The following is an 18,629-nucleotide window of genomic DNA, read 5'->3' on the forward strand; positions in this document are numbered from 1 at the left end:
TGTGGGTGGGTGGGGGGGTGTGTGTGTGGGTGGGTGGGGGGTGTGTGTGTGGGTGGGTGGGGGGTGTGTGTTGTGGGTGGGTGGGGGGGTGTGTGTGTGGGTGGGTGGGGGGGTGTGTGTGTGGGTGGGTGGGGGGGTGTGTGTGGGTGGGTGGGGGGGTGTGTGTGTGGGTGGGTGGGGGGGTGTGTGTGTGGGTGGGTGGGGGGTGTGTGTGTGGGTGGGTGGGGGGTGTGTGTGTGGGTGGGTGGGGGGGTGTGTGTGTGGGTGGGGGGGGGTGTGTGTGTGGGTGGGTGGGGGGGTGTGTGTGTGGGTGGGTGGGGGGTGTGTGTGTGGGTGGGTGGGGGGGGTGTGTGTGTGGGTGGGTGGGGGGGTGTGTGTGTGGGTGGGTGGGGGGGTGTGTGTGTGGGTGGGTGGGGGGGTGTGTGTGTGGGTGGGTGGGGGGGTGTGTGTGTGGGTGGGTGGGGGGGTGTGTGTGTGGGTGGGTGGGGGGGTGTGTGTGGGTGGGTGGGGGGGTGTGTGTGTGGGTGGGTGGGGGGGTGTGTGTGTGGGTGGGTGGGGGGGTGTGTGTGTGGGTGGGTGGGGGGGTGTGTGTGTGGGTGGGTGGGGGGGTGTGTGTGTGGGTGGGTGGGGGGGTGTGTGTGTGGGTGGGTGGGGGGGTGTGTGTGTGGGTGGGTGGGGGGGTGTGTGTGTGTGTGGGTAGTGGGAATTGACCTCGTTCGGAAGATCATGGAAGCGACCAACCCCCCCCCGTCCCTCCTGCAGGCGGCGCGCAGAGCGAGAGCGGCTCGGGGAGTGAGAGAGGAAGACGAAGATGGAGCCACCAACGGATCTGCGCCGGCGACGAGCGCCCGAGCAGCAAGTCGTGACGGACGGGCAGGAGGAGCAGGAGGAGCCTCCTCCTCCTCCTGCTCGTGGGGCCCACGGACTCACGGCCGGGCAAGTGGCTCGCAGGGCCACACGCTCTGGGGGGAGGGAGGGGGGCTTTTACGAGCACTCGCGATACAAACGTTCGGGGGGGCACACACACATACACACACATACACACAAAGATAAAGATCCCCCGTATAGCCTTGACAGACTGTAGGGGCAAGTCCTGTTAGCGAGCACCTTGCACACACACACGCACATCACGAACGAACCCACACATACACACACCACGCACACCACACACGTACCGATACACCACACACGCACCCACACAGACACGTACGCACCATACACACAACACCCACACGTACACACCACACATGACACACACACACACACACGCACTTGCACACACATACACCACACACACACTTACACACACGCACGCAAGAGGCAGATCGCCACCTCCTTTGCCTGCGAACGTGCTTGTTGCTTGTGGCGCAAGTGCCCAATGTCGGGAGCGGGGGATGCCCTTCGTCTCTTAACCCAAGCGACGATGTTTAAGGCTGAGTCGACCTAGCGGTGGCCCGAGGAGTGTTTTGTTTTGTAGTTTTTTTTTTCTCAGAATTGTCCGCCGCTGATGTTGTTGTACCCTGTGCAGGAATCGAACTCTGGCTGGCTGGGGGCTTGTGGGTGGTGTCCGAATTGCGTTGCTGTCGATGATGTTCACGCGTTGTTCACGCGGAGGGGCGTTGTGCGAATCGTGGCACGCGTTGAGTGCACGCAGCACACACATGGACACGTGCAAGCATCGTGTAGAGACGTCTCTTCTCTGTCTCTCTGTGTGCGTGTGTGGTGCAGTCTGTTCTATAACGGGACCCGGATAGCAATCCGTGCCGGCAGCGTCGGTACCTTTAAGCATATTTCATATTTGAGCCACTTGTGGTGCCCATGCATGCGCGTTTGAGAGCGATTTTAAAGATGTGAAATGTACGCGTATGGTGAACTTCTTTCGCACCGTACGTAGCCAACGGTGCTAATAGGAGTCGCAGAGAAAGGACAACAATGAATTGTTGTTGCTGTTGTAATGCGAGCTCATGCAAGTGAATGTCAGCGTGACATTCGGCTTGCTGTGTGACTGCGCCCAGTGCACGATGCTTTGGGTCGACCTTTGTGATTCGTCCTAGACGCTTGTAGTATGTACTATGGGGCCGTCCATAAATGACGTCACGCATGGAGGGGGGGGGGGTGGCCAGATAGTTGTGACGATGTGTGACGAGGGGGAGGAGGTTTGAGAAAGGTGACGTCACATCAAAATGCGCAACTTTAAATAAATAGACAACACGTTCTACTTAATTAAATATACTTTTTAATAAATGTTTTCTCCTACAACATCAGAGTGCAGCGAGACATTAAATACGCACTACAATGACAATAGTTTAAAGCGATTTGAAGCATGTTTTATTTTTTGGGGGGAGGGGGGGGGCAGAGCTTTGTGACGTCATATTTGAGGGGGGGGGTTGACTCTTCGTGACGCCGTGTGACGTCATTTATTGACGGCCCCTGTTGTGGCTGTAGCGTGTTGATGTTGTGTTCATCTCACGTAAGTTTCCAGTGGGGGATAACTATGAAACAGTACCGTTTTACCGAAACACCTAAGGCACAGCATTACACATATCTGGCATTGAAACATTCGAGAACAATTATAGTCTAAAGAAAACGACGATTTATTTCAAAGCATATATTTAAACGTCTCCCACCAATCTCAAATGCACTTATTTACAGAATGTGACGCTCTTGTGTAAGATGTGGAGCCATCACTACTGTCACAATATTCAATAGCCTGTAAGAAGAGGGTTATCAGAAATGAGTTGGCTATCTGCAAAGAACTCTACATGGAGGTATACTGTACTTTAACAGAACATCAAATGCACACTAACAGCTTATTACAGAGAGCAGGGCACGTTTGCAGTACAGTAGTTTACTTTATGAAAGCCGTGGGTGCAAAGTACACATTGAACACAAGGTTTTTTCAACTTAAGTGCAATAACACTAAAAACTTAAACCGGTTTCGTTTTCATAGAATAACCCAGCACTAGAGAATATATCCATTGTTCTGAATAATTGTTTAATATTTCAATTGTTCTCTACTGCATTTAAATGTGCCACAGAATTAACTACTTTATACAATGCTGCAAGTTTCCCCATCTCATCTCATTCATGGCCGTGAATTAGTTTGTAACTTCACGGTAACATTTCCATATACAGTACTGCATTATACTTTCATGAGTTTTTTTTTATCAGCACAAGGGTGGTTACATAATTTAAGTTGAAGTTGCTGCTCTTGAACAAGTCATGATGTGCATTTTCATCATATTACTATTTACAATGATCTATACTGTACATCGAATTTCCTGGCTGGCTGCTGGCTGGGCTTCTGTCCACCCTAACAATAACTCCGTTGTTCGTGGCTGCGGGCCTTTGCCATTGAAATGGTGGAAGACGTTTAATAATGGACAGCGACACCGAATATGGTGGGAGTAACGAATGCAGAAGACTGACCACGGTTCATTTAAAAATGCTCAATTTGTGCTTCTGTCAATGTCATTCTTTAGCCAGAATATTATGTAAATCCTAGCGAATATAAAAAAAAATATTGCAATGCATATTATCTGGGCATTTTATCACACAAAAAATGAGATTTTAGTGTTCAGAGTACAGGATTTGTGAGAAGTGTGAAATGATTACTGCGCCTTTTGGCGTCATCTGGTCGAACACCATATGAGGCGAGACTCTAAAGAAAGCTGTCTCTGGTGTGGACCAATCAGTTTCAAGGACAATGCATAAATTATCAGAGTATTGTTTTTTGTTTGCATTTGACTGCAAGTATTGTGGTTAATGTAAGCATGATTCCTTGCAAAAGGTGTCAGTTTTGTTGCCAGAAAAAAGGGAAAACCCCTATTAGTATATTTTGGTACTGGCAAAGGAGGTCCCATGATGAAATGATTACTGTCTTGTATTTTCTGTTGCAGAGCAACGTCTTCTCTACTAGTTTGTGTTTGCTAAATCTACTGGCAAAAATCCACCTAAGATGTACATAACTTTAATCTTATGCATTCTATAGCGTCCTGTAACTGAGACGTTAATGTAGAATGAGCTAAGTGCTTCAAACTTGTACCCTTGCGATTAACAATGCATTCCGCTGCACTTCCATTGCAGGTGGTGGAAAAATATGCACTTATCTCGAAATGTGGTAAAAAAAATTAAAGCCCATTTGCAGGCTTCCTATGTTGCTAAAAAAATAGATTGTCTCCTTTATTATCAATCATTGTCATTAATCTTATTTCCATCTTTGCTAACTTAAAAGCTGCCAATAGTTATTTAAATACATTGTGAATTTTCACATCCATTTTTTGTGTGTGTTTGTTCCCGTGTGCGCAGATCAGTAAGCGGCCGTGCATTTCGCGTTAGCATTGGGATCATGCTTCTTATTTTGCTGATTCCTCTGGCTATCTTGTGCCTTTTTGTTGACTCGCCCATCAATCCACAGCCCTACAGGTATGTACTGGTGATGTATCGCATTCTACGCATGCTGCCTATGGAAATACTGTGTTTGTAGATGTGTTTATCGCACATAGATTCCATTTTACTCAATGTAGCACAATGCAGCAACTAGCAATAGCAAAACAATCAATATATTTTAGAAATAATACGAAAGATTAGTAATTATATACAATTGTTGTACCGATTGTACCCCTTTTTCACTTGTACATCCGAGCTGTGCCAACAGAGGGGCCCTCAATACATCGATGATCTTACACTGGCTATTTCCCATGCTGAGCCAGAACCAACCCATGATACATAGCAAACCCTTGCCCATTACAGGGGTTATGTTCTGGAAAATATCCACAAACTCAGAGGCATATGGGAAAACTAGGGTTTGGTTTTATGTTACCGTATATCAACCCAAACATTAAACAGGAAGTTTTTTTTTTATGTAACGTGTATGGTAAATGCATAGACTGCAAAAAAATCGAATGTAGTGTTCAAAATCAATGTGCAACTGAATGTCACTGCCTCACTGGAGGCTGGGCATACAAGATGGAGACAAGATGGCGCGGGTGTTCTTCTGCAGCAGCATCATCGCGAGCAGTACAGTTACGATGCGTACAGGAATTTCGTGGTCAACTGCGAATGTTCAAGCTAAAGGGGGTGCGATCGGCAAACTGTACCTCAATGAATAACATAATACAGTTTTTTTAGGTCGCGTAAGCTTACGTGTTAAATTGTACCCAAATACGTTTGGTGCAAAACCGAGATGGTTAAAACCAAGAGAGTGAAATGTTTGCTGTACTGGCCTCTCGAGACATCTGCATCTGGTTCAGAGACGAGCAGGGGCCATGGTCGTGGCGATTGATGCATTCATTTTGTGATCTCAGTCGGTATACTGTGAGGACAAAGTGTCAAGTCATCTACATGCGCCTTTACCCGTTCATTACATGTGACATCAGTGGCACAGCTTTGCTTCTGCAGTGGAAAAACAATGTGTCACCTGAGCTGCACCCGGCTGGGTCGGTTACAGCCTTGGTGCGCCGCGGTTGTACAGTCGAAAAAGGGTATATATATAGTTCACACAAGTAAGTTGCAAAAGGTTATGTTTACTCATATAACAGCAGCCCGTCTGAGCTGCCCGGTTTCTACAACCTCAGGTCAATGTTATATGTTCTGTTGCTATAGTTTCCTGATTTATGTATCAGCAAACATTTCAATTTATGGTTACCAATAAGTGATTTAAATTGCACAGAAACTACCCAGAAATGGTTATGATAGAGGGGCCGTCCATAAATGACGTCACGCACCTGGGGGGGTCATACATTTGTGACGATGTGTGATGAGGGGGGGGGGGGGGTGGTTGAGAAATGTGACGTCACATCAAAATGCGCAACTTTAAATAAATATAGACATCACGTTCTACTTAATTAAATATACTTTTTAATAAATGTTTTCTCCTACAACATCAGAGTGTAGCGCCACATAAAATACGCACTACAATGACAATAATTTACAGCGATTTGAAACATGTTTTATGGTTTTGGGGGGGGGGGGGCAGAGCTTTGTGACGTCATATTTGAGGGGGGGTCTGACTTTTTGTGACGCCCTGTGACGACGAGGGGAGGGGGGGGTCAAAAATTGTCCAAAATCGCGTGACGTCATTTATGGACGGCCCCAGATTTAGGGCAAATGCACTGTCAATCCATGTGCGCAGACATTGACAGGATGTTTGTTTTATGTTTCGTTATGGACTATGGCTCTTGAACTGTCAAGCACCTCTCAGATTTCAAATGTTTGTGAACTGAGCAAACATGTGAACCGAGTTGGTAACACTTTGGTATACGTATGCCTTTTCAACAAAAAATGCAAAACAATTTTTTCGATCGCAAAGTGGGATAATACCTGAACGGATATTGAGATCGAGTGCTGTAGCAAGGACGGGTTGACGGGATGACTGGGGATGGCACCTTGCACCAGCTGTGAAAATGTCTGGCTACGGCTGTTCAGATGACTGTGATGAACAGAGCAAGGTTGTAACATACAAATCTTGAGACTGAATAGAAAAATAGATCAAATCTCTCACAGGTTGTCCTTGGAGCTGATTGTTATATGTCACCAGAGTCAATCATTGGTATGAAAGTTGTGTAAATGCGCTGTTTGTGGGTGGTAAATTAAACATATGAATTGTGTTAATGTGCTGTTGCCACAGATCTAGTACTTAAATCAGAACAACATGTTTCTTTGAGAACATTTGGAACTAGAAACATGCCAATATAGTATTTTTTATTGTGTTCAACATAAGTTTTATCGAATATTTTTACTTCGTGGGTGTTGCCTTTTAACATTTCCATTTGCTGTATGTCTAATGTTCTGTAGCGACCACTATGTTAAGGTCTACTATTTAGATATTTTATTAGTTATAGTTTATATAACTAATAAATAAACTGATGAATAAAGGCTTCCCCATGCCAATTGATCATGGGGATTCTTTGACCATGCGCTGGTGTTCAGTGTGGATTAGTGGTTAAGGGGGGGGGGGACCAATTTAGAGATCACTCACCAGTGATGCTATCCATGACTGGGAACTGAACTCAAGGGAATGGGTTCAGAGGGCAGGGTGGCTGACTATTGCACCACTGCTCAGCTCTATTGTACTAGTAATGAACATCATGATAAAATTAAGATTTAGAAAATGAAAAATAAATGCATATTTGCTGAAATTTAAATAACGTGTATTATTCCTCTCTCATTCACCTTGATACAACTCCTCATTTGCGATGATGAGCAGATGTGATAGGAGAATTTTTTTTAATTTTTGGCCCTCATGAGAAATTCTTGATTTAATCCAGAACACATTTTTGGATGATAAATGATACCGGAGTCATGTTACCAAGAATGCGCTGGCATGCTGTGTTGTGCAAAATGAACATGTTTGTTCTGTTGCCCATGAACCTAAAACTGCTTATTATCTCCCTGCCATGCTCTGCGGTTGCTCTGTGGCCACGCTCCGGCAGCTATGCAGAGCCGCCCCCATTGACGGGACTGCTGCAGCCCAACGAGAAGCTACGTGGAGTAGAACGGCTGTTCCAGGGTCAGCTCATGGGCCCAGAGTCCATTGTTACGTTGGGAGGTGAATTGAACAAATCCCTATAAGTATGCCACAGTGTTTCATTTAGATTAAAATATCGGACAATGTGCAATAACGTTGACTCGCAGTAAGACATTTAGACGACCGCACGTCACTGTGATACCCACGGAATGTCACGGTTCGTCTGCATAATTAATATGTTTTAGAAGTTTGCTTAGTTTTTCTACAATGGCCATGTCAGGGCTGTGTGTATCCAGCGTCGTTGATTAATGTGCATTTAAAGCGACTGACCACGTGATATGGGCAATGGAAAAACTTACCGTCAACTTGAGATTAATTGAATTATCCTGTCAACCTGACGTGACCACAAGTGCGGAAAGCATTTCAGAATTGCAAACCGCCACACAGTGTTAACAATGGCACACATTTTTACAGTTGGAAGTCAACAAGATGGTTCCATTATCAGACAAAGAGCTGGTTGTAGAATGATTGAGAGTGGTTTTGTATTTTCTCACCAGTTACTGTTATCAGTGAAAGAGAGGGAAACCGATGCTAGATTTCCCCATAATTCTTGCAATCAGTAATATCCAGTGAAATCTGTGAGCAGTTGTATTTTTCCACTGTGTATAACAGCTGTGGCAGGAAATCACCTCCATTGGAAATGAAAACAAATATCCTTTATAAAATATAGGGCCCACGTAGAATGTATTCAGGTCTGCTATTCATTAGCTGCAAAGTTTCAATATGGCTGAATGGAGAATGTTTATATTTCATCGGCAGGTTCGGACTTGTTTATTATGTTGAGCAAACAGAATTTATCCAGCGATAATATTCCATGGATTATGATTGTAGACCACCCTGTACTTTAAATGAGTGTTGTAAAAGCTTTTCAATTCCTCGTTTGACCAATGCATTGCATTTGCTGCTGATCTTTCAATTGCAACTGAGATTTAGATTTTGCATTGTTTGTATCCTGCCTTTCAGATGTGCTCTATACTGGAACGGCTGATGGACGAATTTTAAAAATTGAAAAAGGAGAAATATCCACACTGGCAAGATTTGGAAAGCCACCATGTGGTAATGATTTTTTTTATCCATTTGTGTGCCAAAATTACTCAAATCAATGAATCAACCAATCTTTATTTTATGTGCCAATATCGCTCTCAATATAGTAGGCATCGGTGCATATTACAACAGAACGGGAACGATACGGGGGGGGGGGGGGGGGCACAGAACAACAGGAATGAAAAAAGAAACCCGTTGCGCCATCAGCGGCTAACACCGACTGAGAAAAACAAATTGCAACTGTGTGCAAAATAAAGTACAACCGCATACAACGAATAGCATAAGAAAAGAGAAAAGTAAGTAGTAAATAAGACAATAAGTAAAAAGAAACTAGTTTTTTTCCTTTTTTCCCTTAAATTTAAGATTGTATATAATTACAGTATAATCCAACCACAAGCTACCTTTTAAAACGTGTGTCTCAAAGCACTATGGTCGGGTAATTTAGTGTATATTTATGTTTTTAAATACTTTATCACATTTTTATCTATAAATTCCAGAGACAACCTCTGGTGCAAGCCATACTTCCTGCACCTGCTTCCTGTGTACAAGCTGCCACACACGGGTGCATTTTGCTTGTTCGATTAGAGAGGGGTTCACATTTGCAAACCTGTCCAGAGTTTATTGCACTTGTTTTTTATATTGGATAAATAAAGATTCTGGTATTGGGCTGGAATACCAAAAGGCCGTGGACTAAAACATATTTTATTTATATGGGGAGACGCACAGAACAGTATTTTGTTTATATTTGGTTGGACCTCTAATATGTTAATTCAGCCCCCAAATGAGTCCATGGTGCAGTGTGTGAACATCATAACTGGAATGATAAAGTCTTAAGGCTCCACCTAAAATGAACCACAGAAATTTTGACTGAGGGCATCACTAATATCACAGAGGACCTGGAGCTCTTTTCTGAGAATGACCAAGACTACTACAACGTCTTGATCCACCGATGCCTTGTAACGAGTACAGTCGAATGCACTCGTATTTACAGGACATAATACTGATATGATCCTACATTATGATTTGTTATTTATGAAATAATGCTATATTGTCGAAAATTTATATTGCGTCTTTTTCAAGGTGCTTCACAGCAATTCTACAATTGTGCATATATTGGTTTCAGATGAAGAACGGGATTATTACAAGTGGTGGTGTCATTTTAGTGACAACAGAATGGGCGCGAGTGTTTCGAAGGAGTTGTGGTAGGCCTGGTCGTTGCTGGGGGCTAACGGAAAGCTGGGAGCCAGAAAAGTGTTGAGGTATTGCATTGGGAAGACAAAGGTGGTCGGCTCGGGGGGTGGGGGGGGAGCTGGGTAGGGGATGGGGGCCTCCGCGAGTGAGTCTCTGTATGATCTGTGTTTTGATTTAGTGCGCTGATCTTAAAGGTGCATTGAAAAATGTTGATACTCCGACTGATGCTCCCACTGTTGTGGAGTGACTCATGCAGCCAGCTATGGCTGCAGAGTTTGGTGGTACATGTTGTTTACGTCGTTTATTGTGAAAATTCGGTCACAGTTCCTATGATCACTGTTTCACTGCTTTTATGGCTTTTTTTTGGTGATTTTCGAAAAGTTTTTTTGTTTGGCCATGTTTGCTTGTTGTAGTACAGAGTTAGACTGATGGCCTTAATCTAAGTTGTCTTGTGGTTGTTGTTGTTTGACTTGCATCCCACTGGGATATTTGCACAGGGTTGGTGTACGGTGATTTTTTTCTGCAATATTTTGCTGTCTTTTCTTGGATTTTCTGTTTGCACATAGTCACTTTAAGATGTTTTCTTGTTCATGTTTTTGTTTTTTGTTTGTTGTGGTTGCACCCGATTCAAGAGCCGAATGGCTCACAGGGCTATACCTAAAAAATGAACTTTGAACTGCGTCGCCGACGTCATCCATGTCCACAAATAATGTTTACCGCCTGTATCATTATTAGCTCTACTAGCTTTTTTGCCCGTCCAAGGACGGGTGTATATTGCAGTAAATCTGAAATATTTTAAAGAAAAATAGTTCAGCTCATGATTATTAATGAGGGGGGGGGGGGGGGGTTGCCCCATGTGGAGTGACGTCACCGGCTAATGGTTATTGTGGAGGGGTGCGGCATGTGGAGTGCGCAACCTTATTGTGCGTTCGTGTAAATTTCCACGCGGACATGAATATTAATGAAGGGGGGGGGGGGGCTCTTTTGCAGTGATGTCACACACGGATGTAGCACTGTGCTGCGTAGATTTATTTTTTACCGTCACTTTCTGTAAAGAAACGTTATATTTGAAGCAACTTTGCGTAATAAATGATTTAATTCAGCTCGACCTTCCTCTGCATTTGTGTAAAAATCCACCCACTCATGAATATTAATGAGGGGGGGTGGGCCTCATGTGGAGTGACGTTTCGTGCGGGACTGTCAGACATTTCTGGGTGATTTTAGCTCTTACCGACACCCCAACGAAGCCCTCGTATATTGCTCACAGGAAAGACGCTGTCAGGAATGCATCCCCATGTATACAATGGAACCATGACCCCTTTTAACACCAATTCAATTGGCGCTCCCTTCTCCAGGAATGCATCCTGAGCGCTAAGCGGGGTCTGCCTGTATTTCCTCCTCGGTTTGGGACTTTTTTGCCAAGCAAGCCATTCCCTCGTGTTCATGCTTCGCACTGCACGTGCTCGCACTTGCTCACTGCGAACTGCGCGGGATCCATCGTGTGCGCGTAATGCAGGGCGCCCGGAGCTGGAGCCCACGTGCGGGCGGCCGTTGGGAATACGTGTCAGTCCGAACGGAACACTGCTGATAGCCGACGCGTACCTGGGTCTCTTCGAGGTCGATCCCGTCACCGGTGAGCCAAACGTCTCAGGGAGTTAGCAGGAAGCCACCTGCACTGTTGCAATCAACTCACGAACCACTCCAAATCGTACCTTTTTTGTTTGCCTGAAAAAGATAATTTATAATGTGCCTCCCATATGCAGCATTATTATTATTAGCAAAGTCACTTATGAAAGGTATCGTGACATTTTTAAAGGAGTCAAAGGTATCCATGATTTGTACAGAAATTCCATGCTGATTGCTATTCCATGGTCCTTCATCAAATTACTCGATTGAAATCGACAGTGATCATCGCCCTGTCTCACGAAAACTTGGGAGGACCTTGCTGAAAAGATTCATGAGAAGCTGAGTATTTCCTGGATATAAAAGCATAATAATCGTCATCATGGTCCCCCGAGATGGTGCATAATACGTTTTTGCGCTGGGGAGCCTCGTAGCTTGGACGATGGAGTGCTTTGGCCATTCACATCTGGCAACACAACTTTGCTGATGAGACCTAGGAGGTCGAATCTCGTCCAGAACTTTCCTGCTTAAAATAATGCTGATGCCAATTGGTTGATGGACTTTATTATTTACTTACACGAAGTTTAAGCACAAATAAATTCGTCAGAATTTCGAGACTAAACATTCCCCCATGTACCATACACTTGTAAAATATATATGCACATTACTCCGTAGCTAAACAATGCCATTTCTCTCTGTACAGTTTATGTATTTTTATAGATGAAATTGGAACCCTAAAAGCGTGTGCATTCATAAAACCACAATGGCAAAGGGAGGTTTAGGGGATCACATTGCACTTTAGAGCAGAATGGGTGAACCTTGTTATTTTTATACCATACTGTATATTTAACAGAGCATGTATACATTTGTTTCTTACCCATTTAATAGTTTGTGAGGTCCATTTGCCAAAAAAAGAAAAAATGTTTTGTTACCCGAGGGAAATGCAGTGTTAGTGTTATCTTTGACCTTCTCTTTGTGTAACCCTGTTTTGTTGAAGTTAACGCTTAAAAGCAGTACAGGTCCTTAAAGGCACATCTCACGAAATTGGCACTGAACAGATAAAAATACGGCATGAGTACTGCAGTGAGTCGTGCTACATGATGAAAGTAGCTAAATATAAACTGCAGCCTGGTATCATCTTGACATAATGAAGTCTGACATGATTCATTATATAAAGCTTGCAAGCTGACATATTAAGGACCCTAAATCATCTGAAGGGTCTTTTCCAATTGTATTTACATCATGAATTTTTTCATAACCACTGTTGCACACAACATCATTGAGTGTAATGACAATGAACGTATTATTTTCCATACATCTGTAGGATTGATTGTCACTCACAATTCAACAGCCCTGCAGTTCCACTTACCGTCAACAGAGTGCAGAGGCGTTACCTCGCCAGGGCAAATGCCATGAGCCAGAGAGAGGCCAATGGTGGATCCCGGTTAACGGATCCTAGGACACATTCCCTAGGCCCCCGGGTGGGGGGGGGGGAACCGGGGGAATGATGTCACCTTCCAGGATGGCCCAGAGTGTTCCAGAAGGAAGGCGTGGCCAGGGCGGAGCCGGCCACGAATGAGTATATATCTACACACCGAAGACAGAAGACCGGGCTGGAGAATAGGATCCTGGACCCCAAGCTCTGCAGCCCTTCTAAGGGCTGGAGCTCAGAGAGGCCAGTGGTCAAGGGAGAATAGGTCCCTGGCAGAGAGGACTCTGGACCCAACCTCTACAGCCCTTCTAAGGGCTGGAGCTCAGTAAGGCCAGTGGTCAGGACCCACGGACCAGGAGGTCGGGGTCAGTTAGCCTCCCCTAGGTCCCAGCCGGAGGACGATAGAGAACGGGTTACCAGAGTTAGGTCCCGTATAGTTCGGAGGCCATAACGCCTAGGTATCGGGTGAAGGGACCGATATACCCTTCATGCTAGGGACCCTGTAGTGAAAGACAATAAACAACGTGTGCCTCATAAAGTAGTTTATTTGTCGTGATTACAACATTACACATCTCAAATATATTTTTTTACGTCATGCACCAAAACGTTGTTCACAAATGTGTAGGAAATGTATAATTTACATAAAAACAACAACTGGCCTTACGACACTTGTCAGGATATAATTGAATACATTTGGTCGAATTATAACACGATTCTTCATACCAATACATTGATATCCAAGTCAATCCAATTCTGTCCTTCCACTATGATATATGGAATCTATTGAATTACTGACAAAAGTCACACAAAAAATTCTTGAGCACAACCAAAGGCTTTAAAAATGTGGCTTTTGCATCCCTCAGAGCAATTGTGATAGATTTGGGTGAACACCAATATCCTCAAAGAGCACCTGATTACCAATCCCAGTAAATAACCTCTGGGATTGAATTTTCCTTGCCAACTCACAGCAGACACGCTCACTACCTTTGCAATTTGGAAGTAAACGAAAGCTTGCCATGAGATAGCGCAAACACCAATTAGACCTTCGACCCACTATGAACCACTATGAACTCCGAACATTCGACAGCGACATTGAAGCAATCGAGAGCACATCGGCTGAAGCCATTGCTTGGCTAACTAATCTGAACATGGACTTATAAGTTGCTATTCATCAAGTCACGGACAAAACTCGATCAGTGTTTTCCTCACTCTACCACAATTCAATTAAGAATGTTGAGGTTGTGATTGGGCATGCAATGATGCTTCGGTCCAATCGCTAAAGTTCTTACGCTTGCGATAGTTGAATGGGATTGTCGTGCATGATTCGCCTTGTGTGCTGCTTGCTGGTATGATGGACAGGCAAAGTCTTGACCCTGGTGTCATCCCAAGAGCCGGTGGCGGGCCATCCCATGGGCTTCATCAATGACCTGACGGTGACCAGCGACGGCACCAGGATCTACTTCACAGACTCGAGCAGCAAGTGGCAGCGGAGAAACAACCGCTACCTGGTGATGGAGGCCACTGCTGATGGGCGGTGAGGCCTGCGATGGAGTAGCTTTAGCGCAGAGGGAAGAAGGCTGTGGGAAGTGTAATGGGTGAGATTGTCCAGGCATCCAGGTTGGAATTTTTTGTTTACTATTTTGAAATGTGCGGTCCAATTTTTTAATTCTCTCTCTTCACATTATTCGAGCATTGCATGCATGACATGGGATTTAGAAAAAAATACACATTTTAAACTTTCGTGTAGTTTTTAAATATAGGGCTTTTGTATTTGTATTTTCAGAGGTTTTGGGTGATATTTTTGTGTATATATACATAGGTATTCATGTGGATTATTCAACTAAACATGTTATTTTATAACCATCCTTATTCAGATGAAGCATGAGTACAGGAAACCCTCCTTAAACCACGCTTGGGAGTGACTCAGCTGATGATGCCAATCATAGCACCAAACTCGTCCAGAGTTGCGACTTTTCACATATATTTTCATGTTCTGATTAGTCGAGTAATTGAACTGGCGATCAAGAGAGTCATTGAGTAGTTGCATATATAATCATATAACCCAGCTGTACTCTGAACAGCTAAAGAGTCCTCAGGTTATTCGTCGGGGGATCTTGCCTCTCAACATAAATTGGCTTCTGTTTAACAAGTCACACTTAGCTGATGACAGCCTAACAACGGCTTTTCAATGTGTTTGCTGGTAACAATTGCACTGTTGCTCAGGCTGTGACAGCTGGAGCCCACGTGACAGCTGGTGTGTGCGGTGGTGCAGTCTGTTCGAGTACAACATGGTCCAGGACTCCCTACGGCTACTCATGGACGGGCTGCGATTCCCCAATGGCGTGCAGCTCACACCTAACGAGGACGCGCTGCTCGTCGCTGAAACAACCATGGCAAGGGTGCTCAAGTAAGCCCTGTAGACCTCTTTCTTACTGGCACGTCAGAGCCGCGCCAGCATGGGGGCCCTTACGGTACGTGTGGGTTTTCCACTGGTTGTTTGCCGAGTCGAGCCAAAACGAAGACAACTAAAACTGACTTAGCTCAGGATCATAGAGGGTTAGGGCAGGGTTAATCATTGTCATATTTGCATGTAACATCAACAGCACCTCCGATTAGCACGGTTTGCTACGCACGGTGCGAAAGACGTTCAACAACCACGAGCGTGCTCGGGAGAGCCACGTGGCGTCACATGTCACACAGACATTCATTATGAAGTTACGTGGCGTGGAAACATGTGATACGTGAGCACTAATCTGTACCTCGTTTCCAGCTTTCTCATCTCTATCTCTTGTTATATTGTATATTTTTTTCATCTCGGTAATCAGCATCTCTATAACTCTCGATGAGCTATTCCCCAAACCTTTGACCCCTGGTCTGCCAGTTGAATAAAGCTGCTGTAAAGCATAAACACTCTTGCTTCAAACACACAACTGCCATTGAGCACAAGTCTTGAATATATTTTCTGCCTCAAGGCACCTAACATGCACTGTATACCACCTGTTAATAATTCCCAACGATGGTTGTGTTTCAGCTGCCGCAGACACGGCCTGCCCACGCAGTGACCACACAACGTTTCTGCAACTTGCTTCTTCCGCACCTCTGGCTTCTTTAGCGATTGTGAACCCTCCACACCTGTCCCACAGATATCGTCTGTCAGGACAGCTGGCGGGCGCAAGCGAGATCTTCGCAGACAACCTTCCTGGATTCCCAGACAACATTCGTGCAAGCGGCACCGGCGGATACTGGCTGGCCATGGCTGGGGTGCGGCCCAACCCTGGTTTTTCTTTCGTAGACTTCCTAGCACCGCGGCCTTGGCTTAAGTCGCTCCTCTTCAAGGTGTGGATAATGCATATTGTCAACTTGTTTCGATGAATAATCAGACAATTGCTGTGAATTATTATGCAATTTGATTCAGTCCTGATTTGAATCAAGGAATCTTATTTTTTCGGCTTTTACCATCTCGTTTGTATTGTTTGTATGTTTTCTGTTTCTTGTACAGTTTTGTTGACTCCATTAGTCTGTGTATCGTCAGCATATAATTTGCATAAATTGTGAATAATAACTTAACGTATGCTTTGCTACATGAATGTTAATTACACATAACCTCAGAATTGCCAATGAGCGTTGTCGGTGAATTCCAAATGCTGCCAGCATGGGCTGTTGCCACAGGCACTGTACAGTGGTCAGCATGGTAAAAAAATAAAATAAATGAAAACAACTAAATTAAATCACGACGTTTCGGGCGCAACACAAGCGTCTGTCATCAGGTGGGAAAGCATGGCCTACTGCTGATGCAGACTGTTCTGTTGCGCCCGAAACGTCGTGATTTTACTTAGTTTTTTTTACCTACGTGACTTTACTGAAATAAAACCAAAGAGTATGAATCCTTGCAGTCACGAAAGCTTCAAATCTAGAAGTGGTCAGCATGTTCTGTGTCCTGCGCCCACGTCCCTTGCGGAGCGCACAGGTCCTGAGCCAGGAGGTGATGATGCAGTTTGTGCCACGGCACGGCCTGCTGCTGGAGCTGGGCCCAGACGGCGCAGTGCGGCGCAGCCTCCATGACCCCGCGGGAACGATGGTGCCCTCCGTCAGCGAGGCCCATGAGCACGATGGATGGCTTTACCTGGGCTCCTACCACGCCCCATTCATCTCGCGCCTCCAGCTCAGCAAGATCTAGGAACTTAGAGCTGCACCTGAAAAACACGAGTGAACAAGCAAGCATGTATTGTGAAGAAGAAGTCATTTGTACATTCTGTACTTGTGCCACTCGCGCAATGCCAGGATATTAAGGAGCTATGGTCCGTTTTGCAGATGGGTATATCCTGCAAAACAACGAATTTCTCTCATGAAACTTGTGAGGCAGTGTTCATTCGTCCGTTCATGAAATTTGTAGGAAGTTTGTGTCATTGAACGAAAGATGGCACGTAAAAAATATTTAGTCTGCACTTAAAACATAAAGTGTGCTGTCCATTTTTCTTTCATCTGAATAATTAGTTTATTTTAAAAATATTGCTGGTCATTACATTGTATTTATTTCAGCAGGAAGGGCCCAATGAGCTGTTAGGCTCTCTCATGGGCGTCCTGCGACGGTACAGATTTTGTACAGTACAGATCTTAGTGACCATTATGATTACATAGTGTACTCTTTGGTTCTTTCGGTAAAGTCACGTAGGTATAAAATATAATAAAAATAAACCACGACGTTTTGATCGCAACACAAGCAATCATCATCAGGTGGGAAAACCACAGCAAAACATTTTCTTGCTGTGGTTTTCCCACCTGATGATGATTGCTTGTGTTGCGATCGAAACGTCGTGATTTAATTTATTTCATTTTATACCTACGTGGTGACTTTACCAAAAGAACCAAAGAGTATGGATCCCTGCAGTCACGAAAACTTCAAATCTAGATTACATAGTGTGCAATACAAAACAGCAAGTATCGGCATGTTCTTAGGGAATCGGTGGAAAATGGAAGAAAAAAACATGACTACATATTTCAAGGAACATAACTAAAGGGAAAAAAATCATTTTAAATATACCTTGTACACTATGATACATAACATTGTGTTTCCTGAAAAACTGCCTCCAATGTAAGTGATGTGGAACCTTACAGTGTTATAATGAGACTGTCGTGACATAATGCCATATACCAAACGTGGTGATTCATTAACCACAAATTTCAGGAGTGGAATGTTCGGGCCGCACCTTTGAGCGCAGAATCCATCTTTGCTAACATTTCAAATCAGCTAGGATTGTGATTTGATCAGAATCCTATGGTAGTGCAACTTTAGTGAATAAATATGTAGTATTCAACCTCGCGGTTTAGGAGTTGCTATAATTTCATTATCAATGAAAATAATGTTTAAAATGAAGGGTGATTTATGATCACTATGAGTTTTTTTGCCCTCACTGCGCAAGCACTGAATCTTTGTCAGCTGACAAAACGTATTCGTTTATTGACATGAACTCTTGCCCCGTTTGCGCCAGGGGATAAATATCGAGAACTCCGTAGTGTGAACACAAGCAGCGAATTCAGTCAGTTTTTGCGAGTCACCATAGCGTTTATCAACCAGTAAAATACCGTGTAATGTTCTCACTATTTGTTTTCATTAGAGTGCATAAAATGTACCCTATTAAAACAGCCACCACGTGACACGTATTAATGTGCTTGGTTGTTTCTTTCAACAGGAGATGTTGACCAGGGAGGTCAGGTTCTCCAACGGAAAGTCGAGTACATGGGATAAACCTACATCTGCATTTAAAGTATCCTGTATAAACTATTGCAATTACTACTATACCCTAGAAAAAT

General features: G+C 44.3%; 2 protein-coding genes across 3 annotated transcripts in view; one reads left to right on the forward strand and one right to left on the reverse strand.

Annotated features, from left to right (window-relative positions):
- The window catches only part of ABCD4 (ATP binding cassette subfamily D member 4), a 30,815-nt gene extending 29,886 nt beyond the window's left edge, over nt 1-929 (reverse strand). For both annotated transcript variants that reach the window (XM_061559140.1, XM_061559139.1), the window contains exon 1: nt 712-929. The gene's annotated coding sequence lies outside the window, so the exon portion shown is untranslated. The remainder of the gene's footprint in view (nt 1-711) is intronic.
- Nucleotides 803-17,500, forward strand: APMAP (adipocyte plasma membrane associated protein). The gene is made up of 9 exons (XM_061559142.1): nt 803-936; nt 4,309-4,425; nt 7,434-7,549; nt 8,492-8,584; nt 11,280-11,396; nt 14,178-14,352; nt 15,091-15,225; nt 15,962-16,154; nt 16,786-17,500. The coding sequence occupies exons 1-9, from the start codon at nt 812-814 to the stop codon at nt 16,993-16,995; spliced, it is 1,281 nt and encodes a 426-aa protein (XP_061415126.1). The 5' UTR covers nt 803-811; the 3' UTR covers nt 16,996-17,500.
- The last annotated feature ends 1,129 nt before the right edge of the window (nt 17,501-18,629 follow it).

The sequence above is a fragment of the Lethenteron reissneri genome, chromosome 25 (genome assembly GCF_015708825.2).
Source record: "Lethenteron reissneri isolate LAM-NWPU_2019-01 chromosome 25, ASM1570882v1, whole genome shotgun sequence".
NCBI lineage: Eukaryota > Metazoa > Chordata > Hyperoartia > Petromyzontiformes > Petromyzontidae > Lethenteron > Lethenteron reissneri.

Coding starts and splice junctions, on each gene's coding strand:
- APMAP (XM_061559142.1), top strand. CDS start 812: ATGGAGCCACCAACGGATCTGCGCCGGCGACGAGCGCCCGAGCAGCAA. Junction 11,397..14,177: donor CGAGGTCGATCCCGTCACCG/GTGAGCCAAACG, acceptor TATGATGGACAG/GCAAAGTCTTGACCCTGGTG. Junction 15,226..15,961: donor ACCATGGCAAGGGTGCTCAA/GTAAGCCCTGTA, acceptor CCTGTCCCACAG/ATATCGTCTGTCAGGACAGC.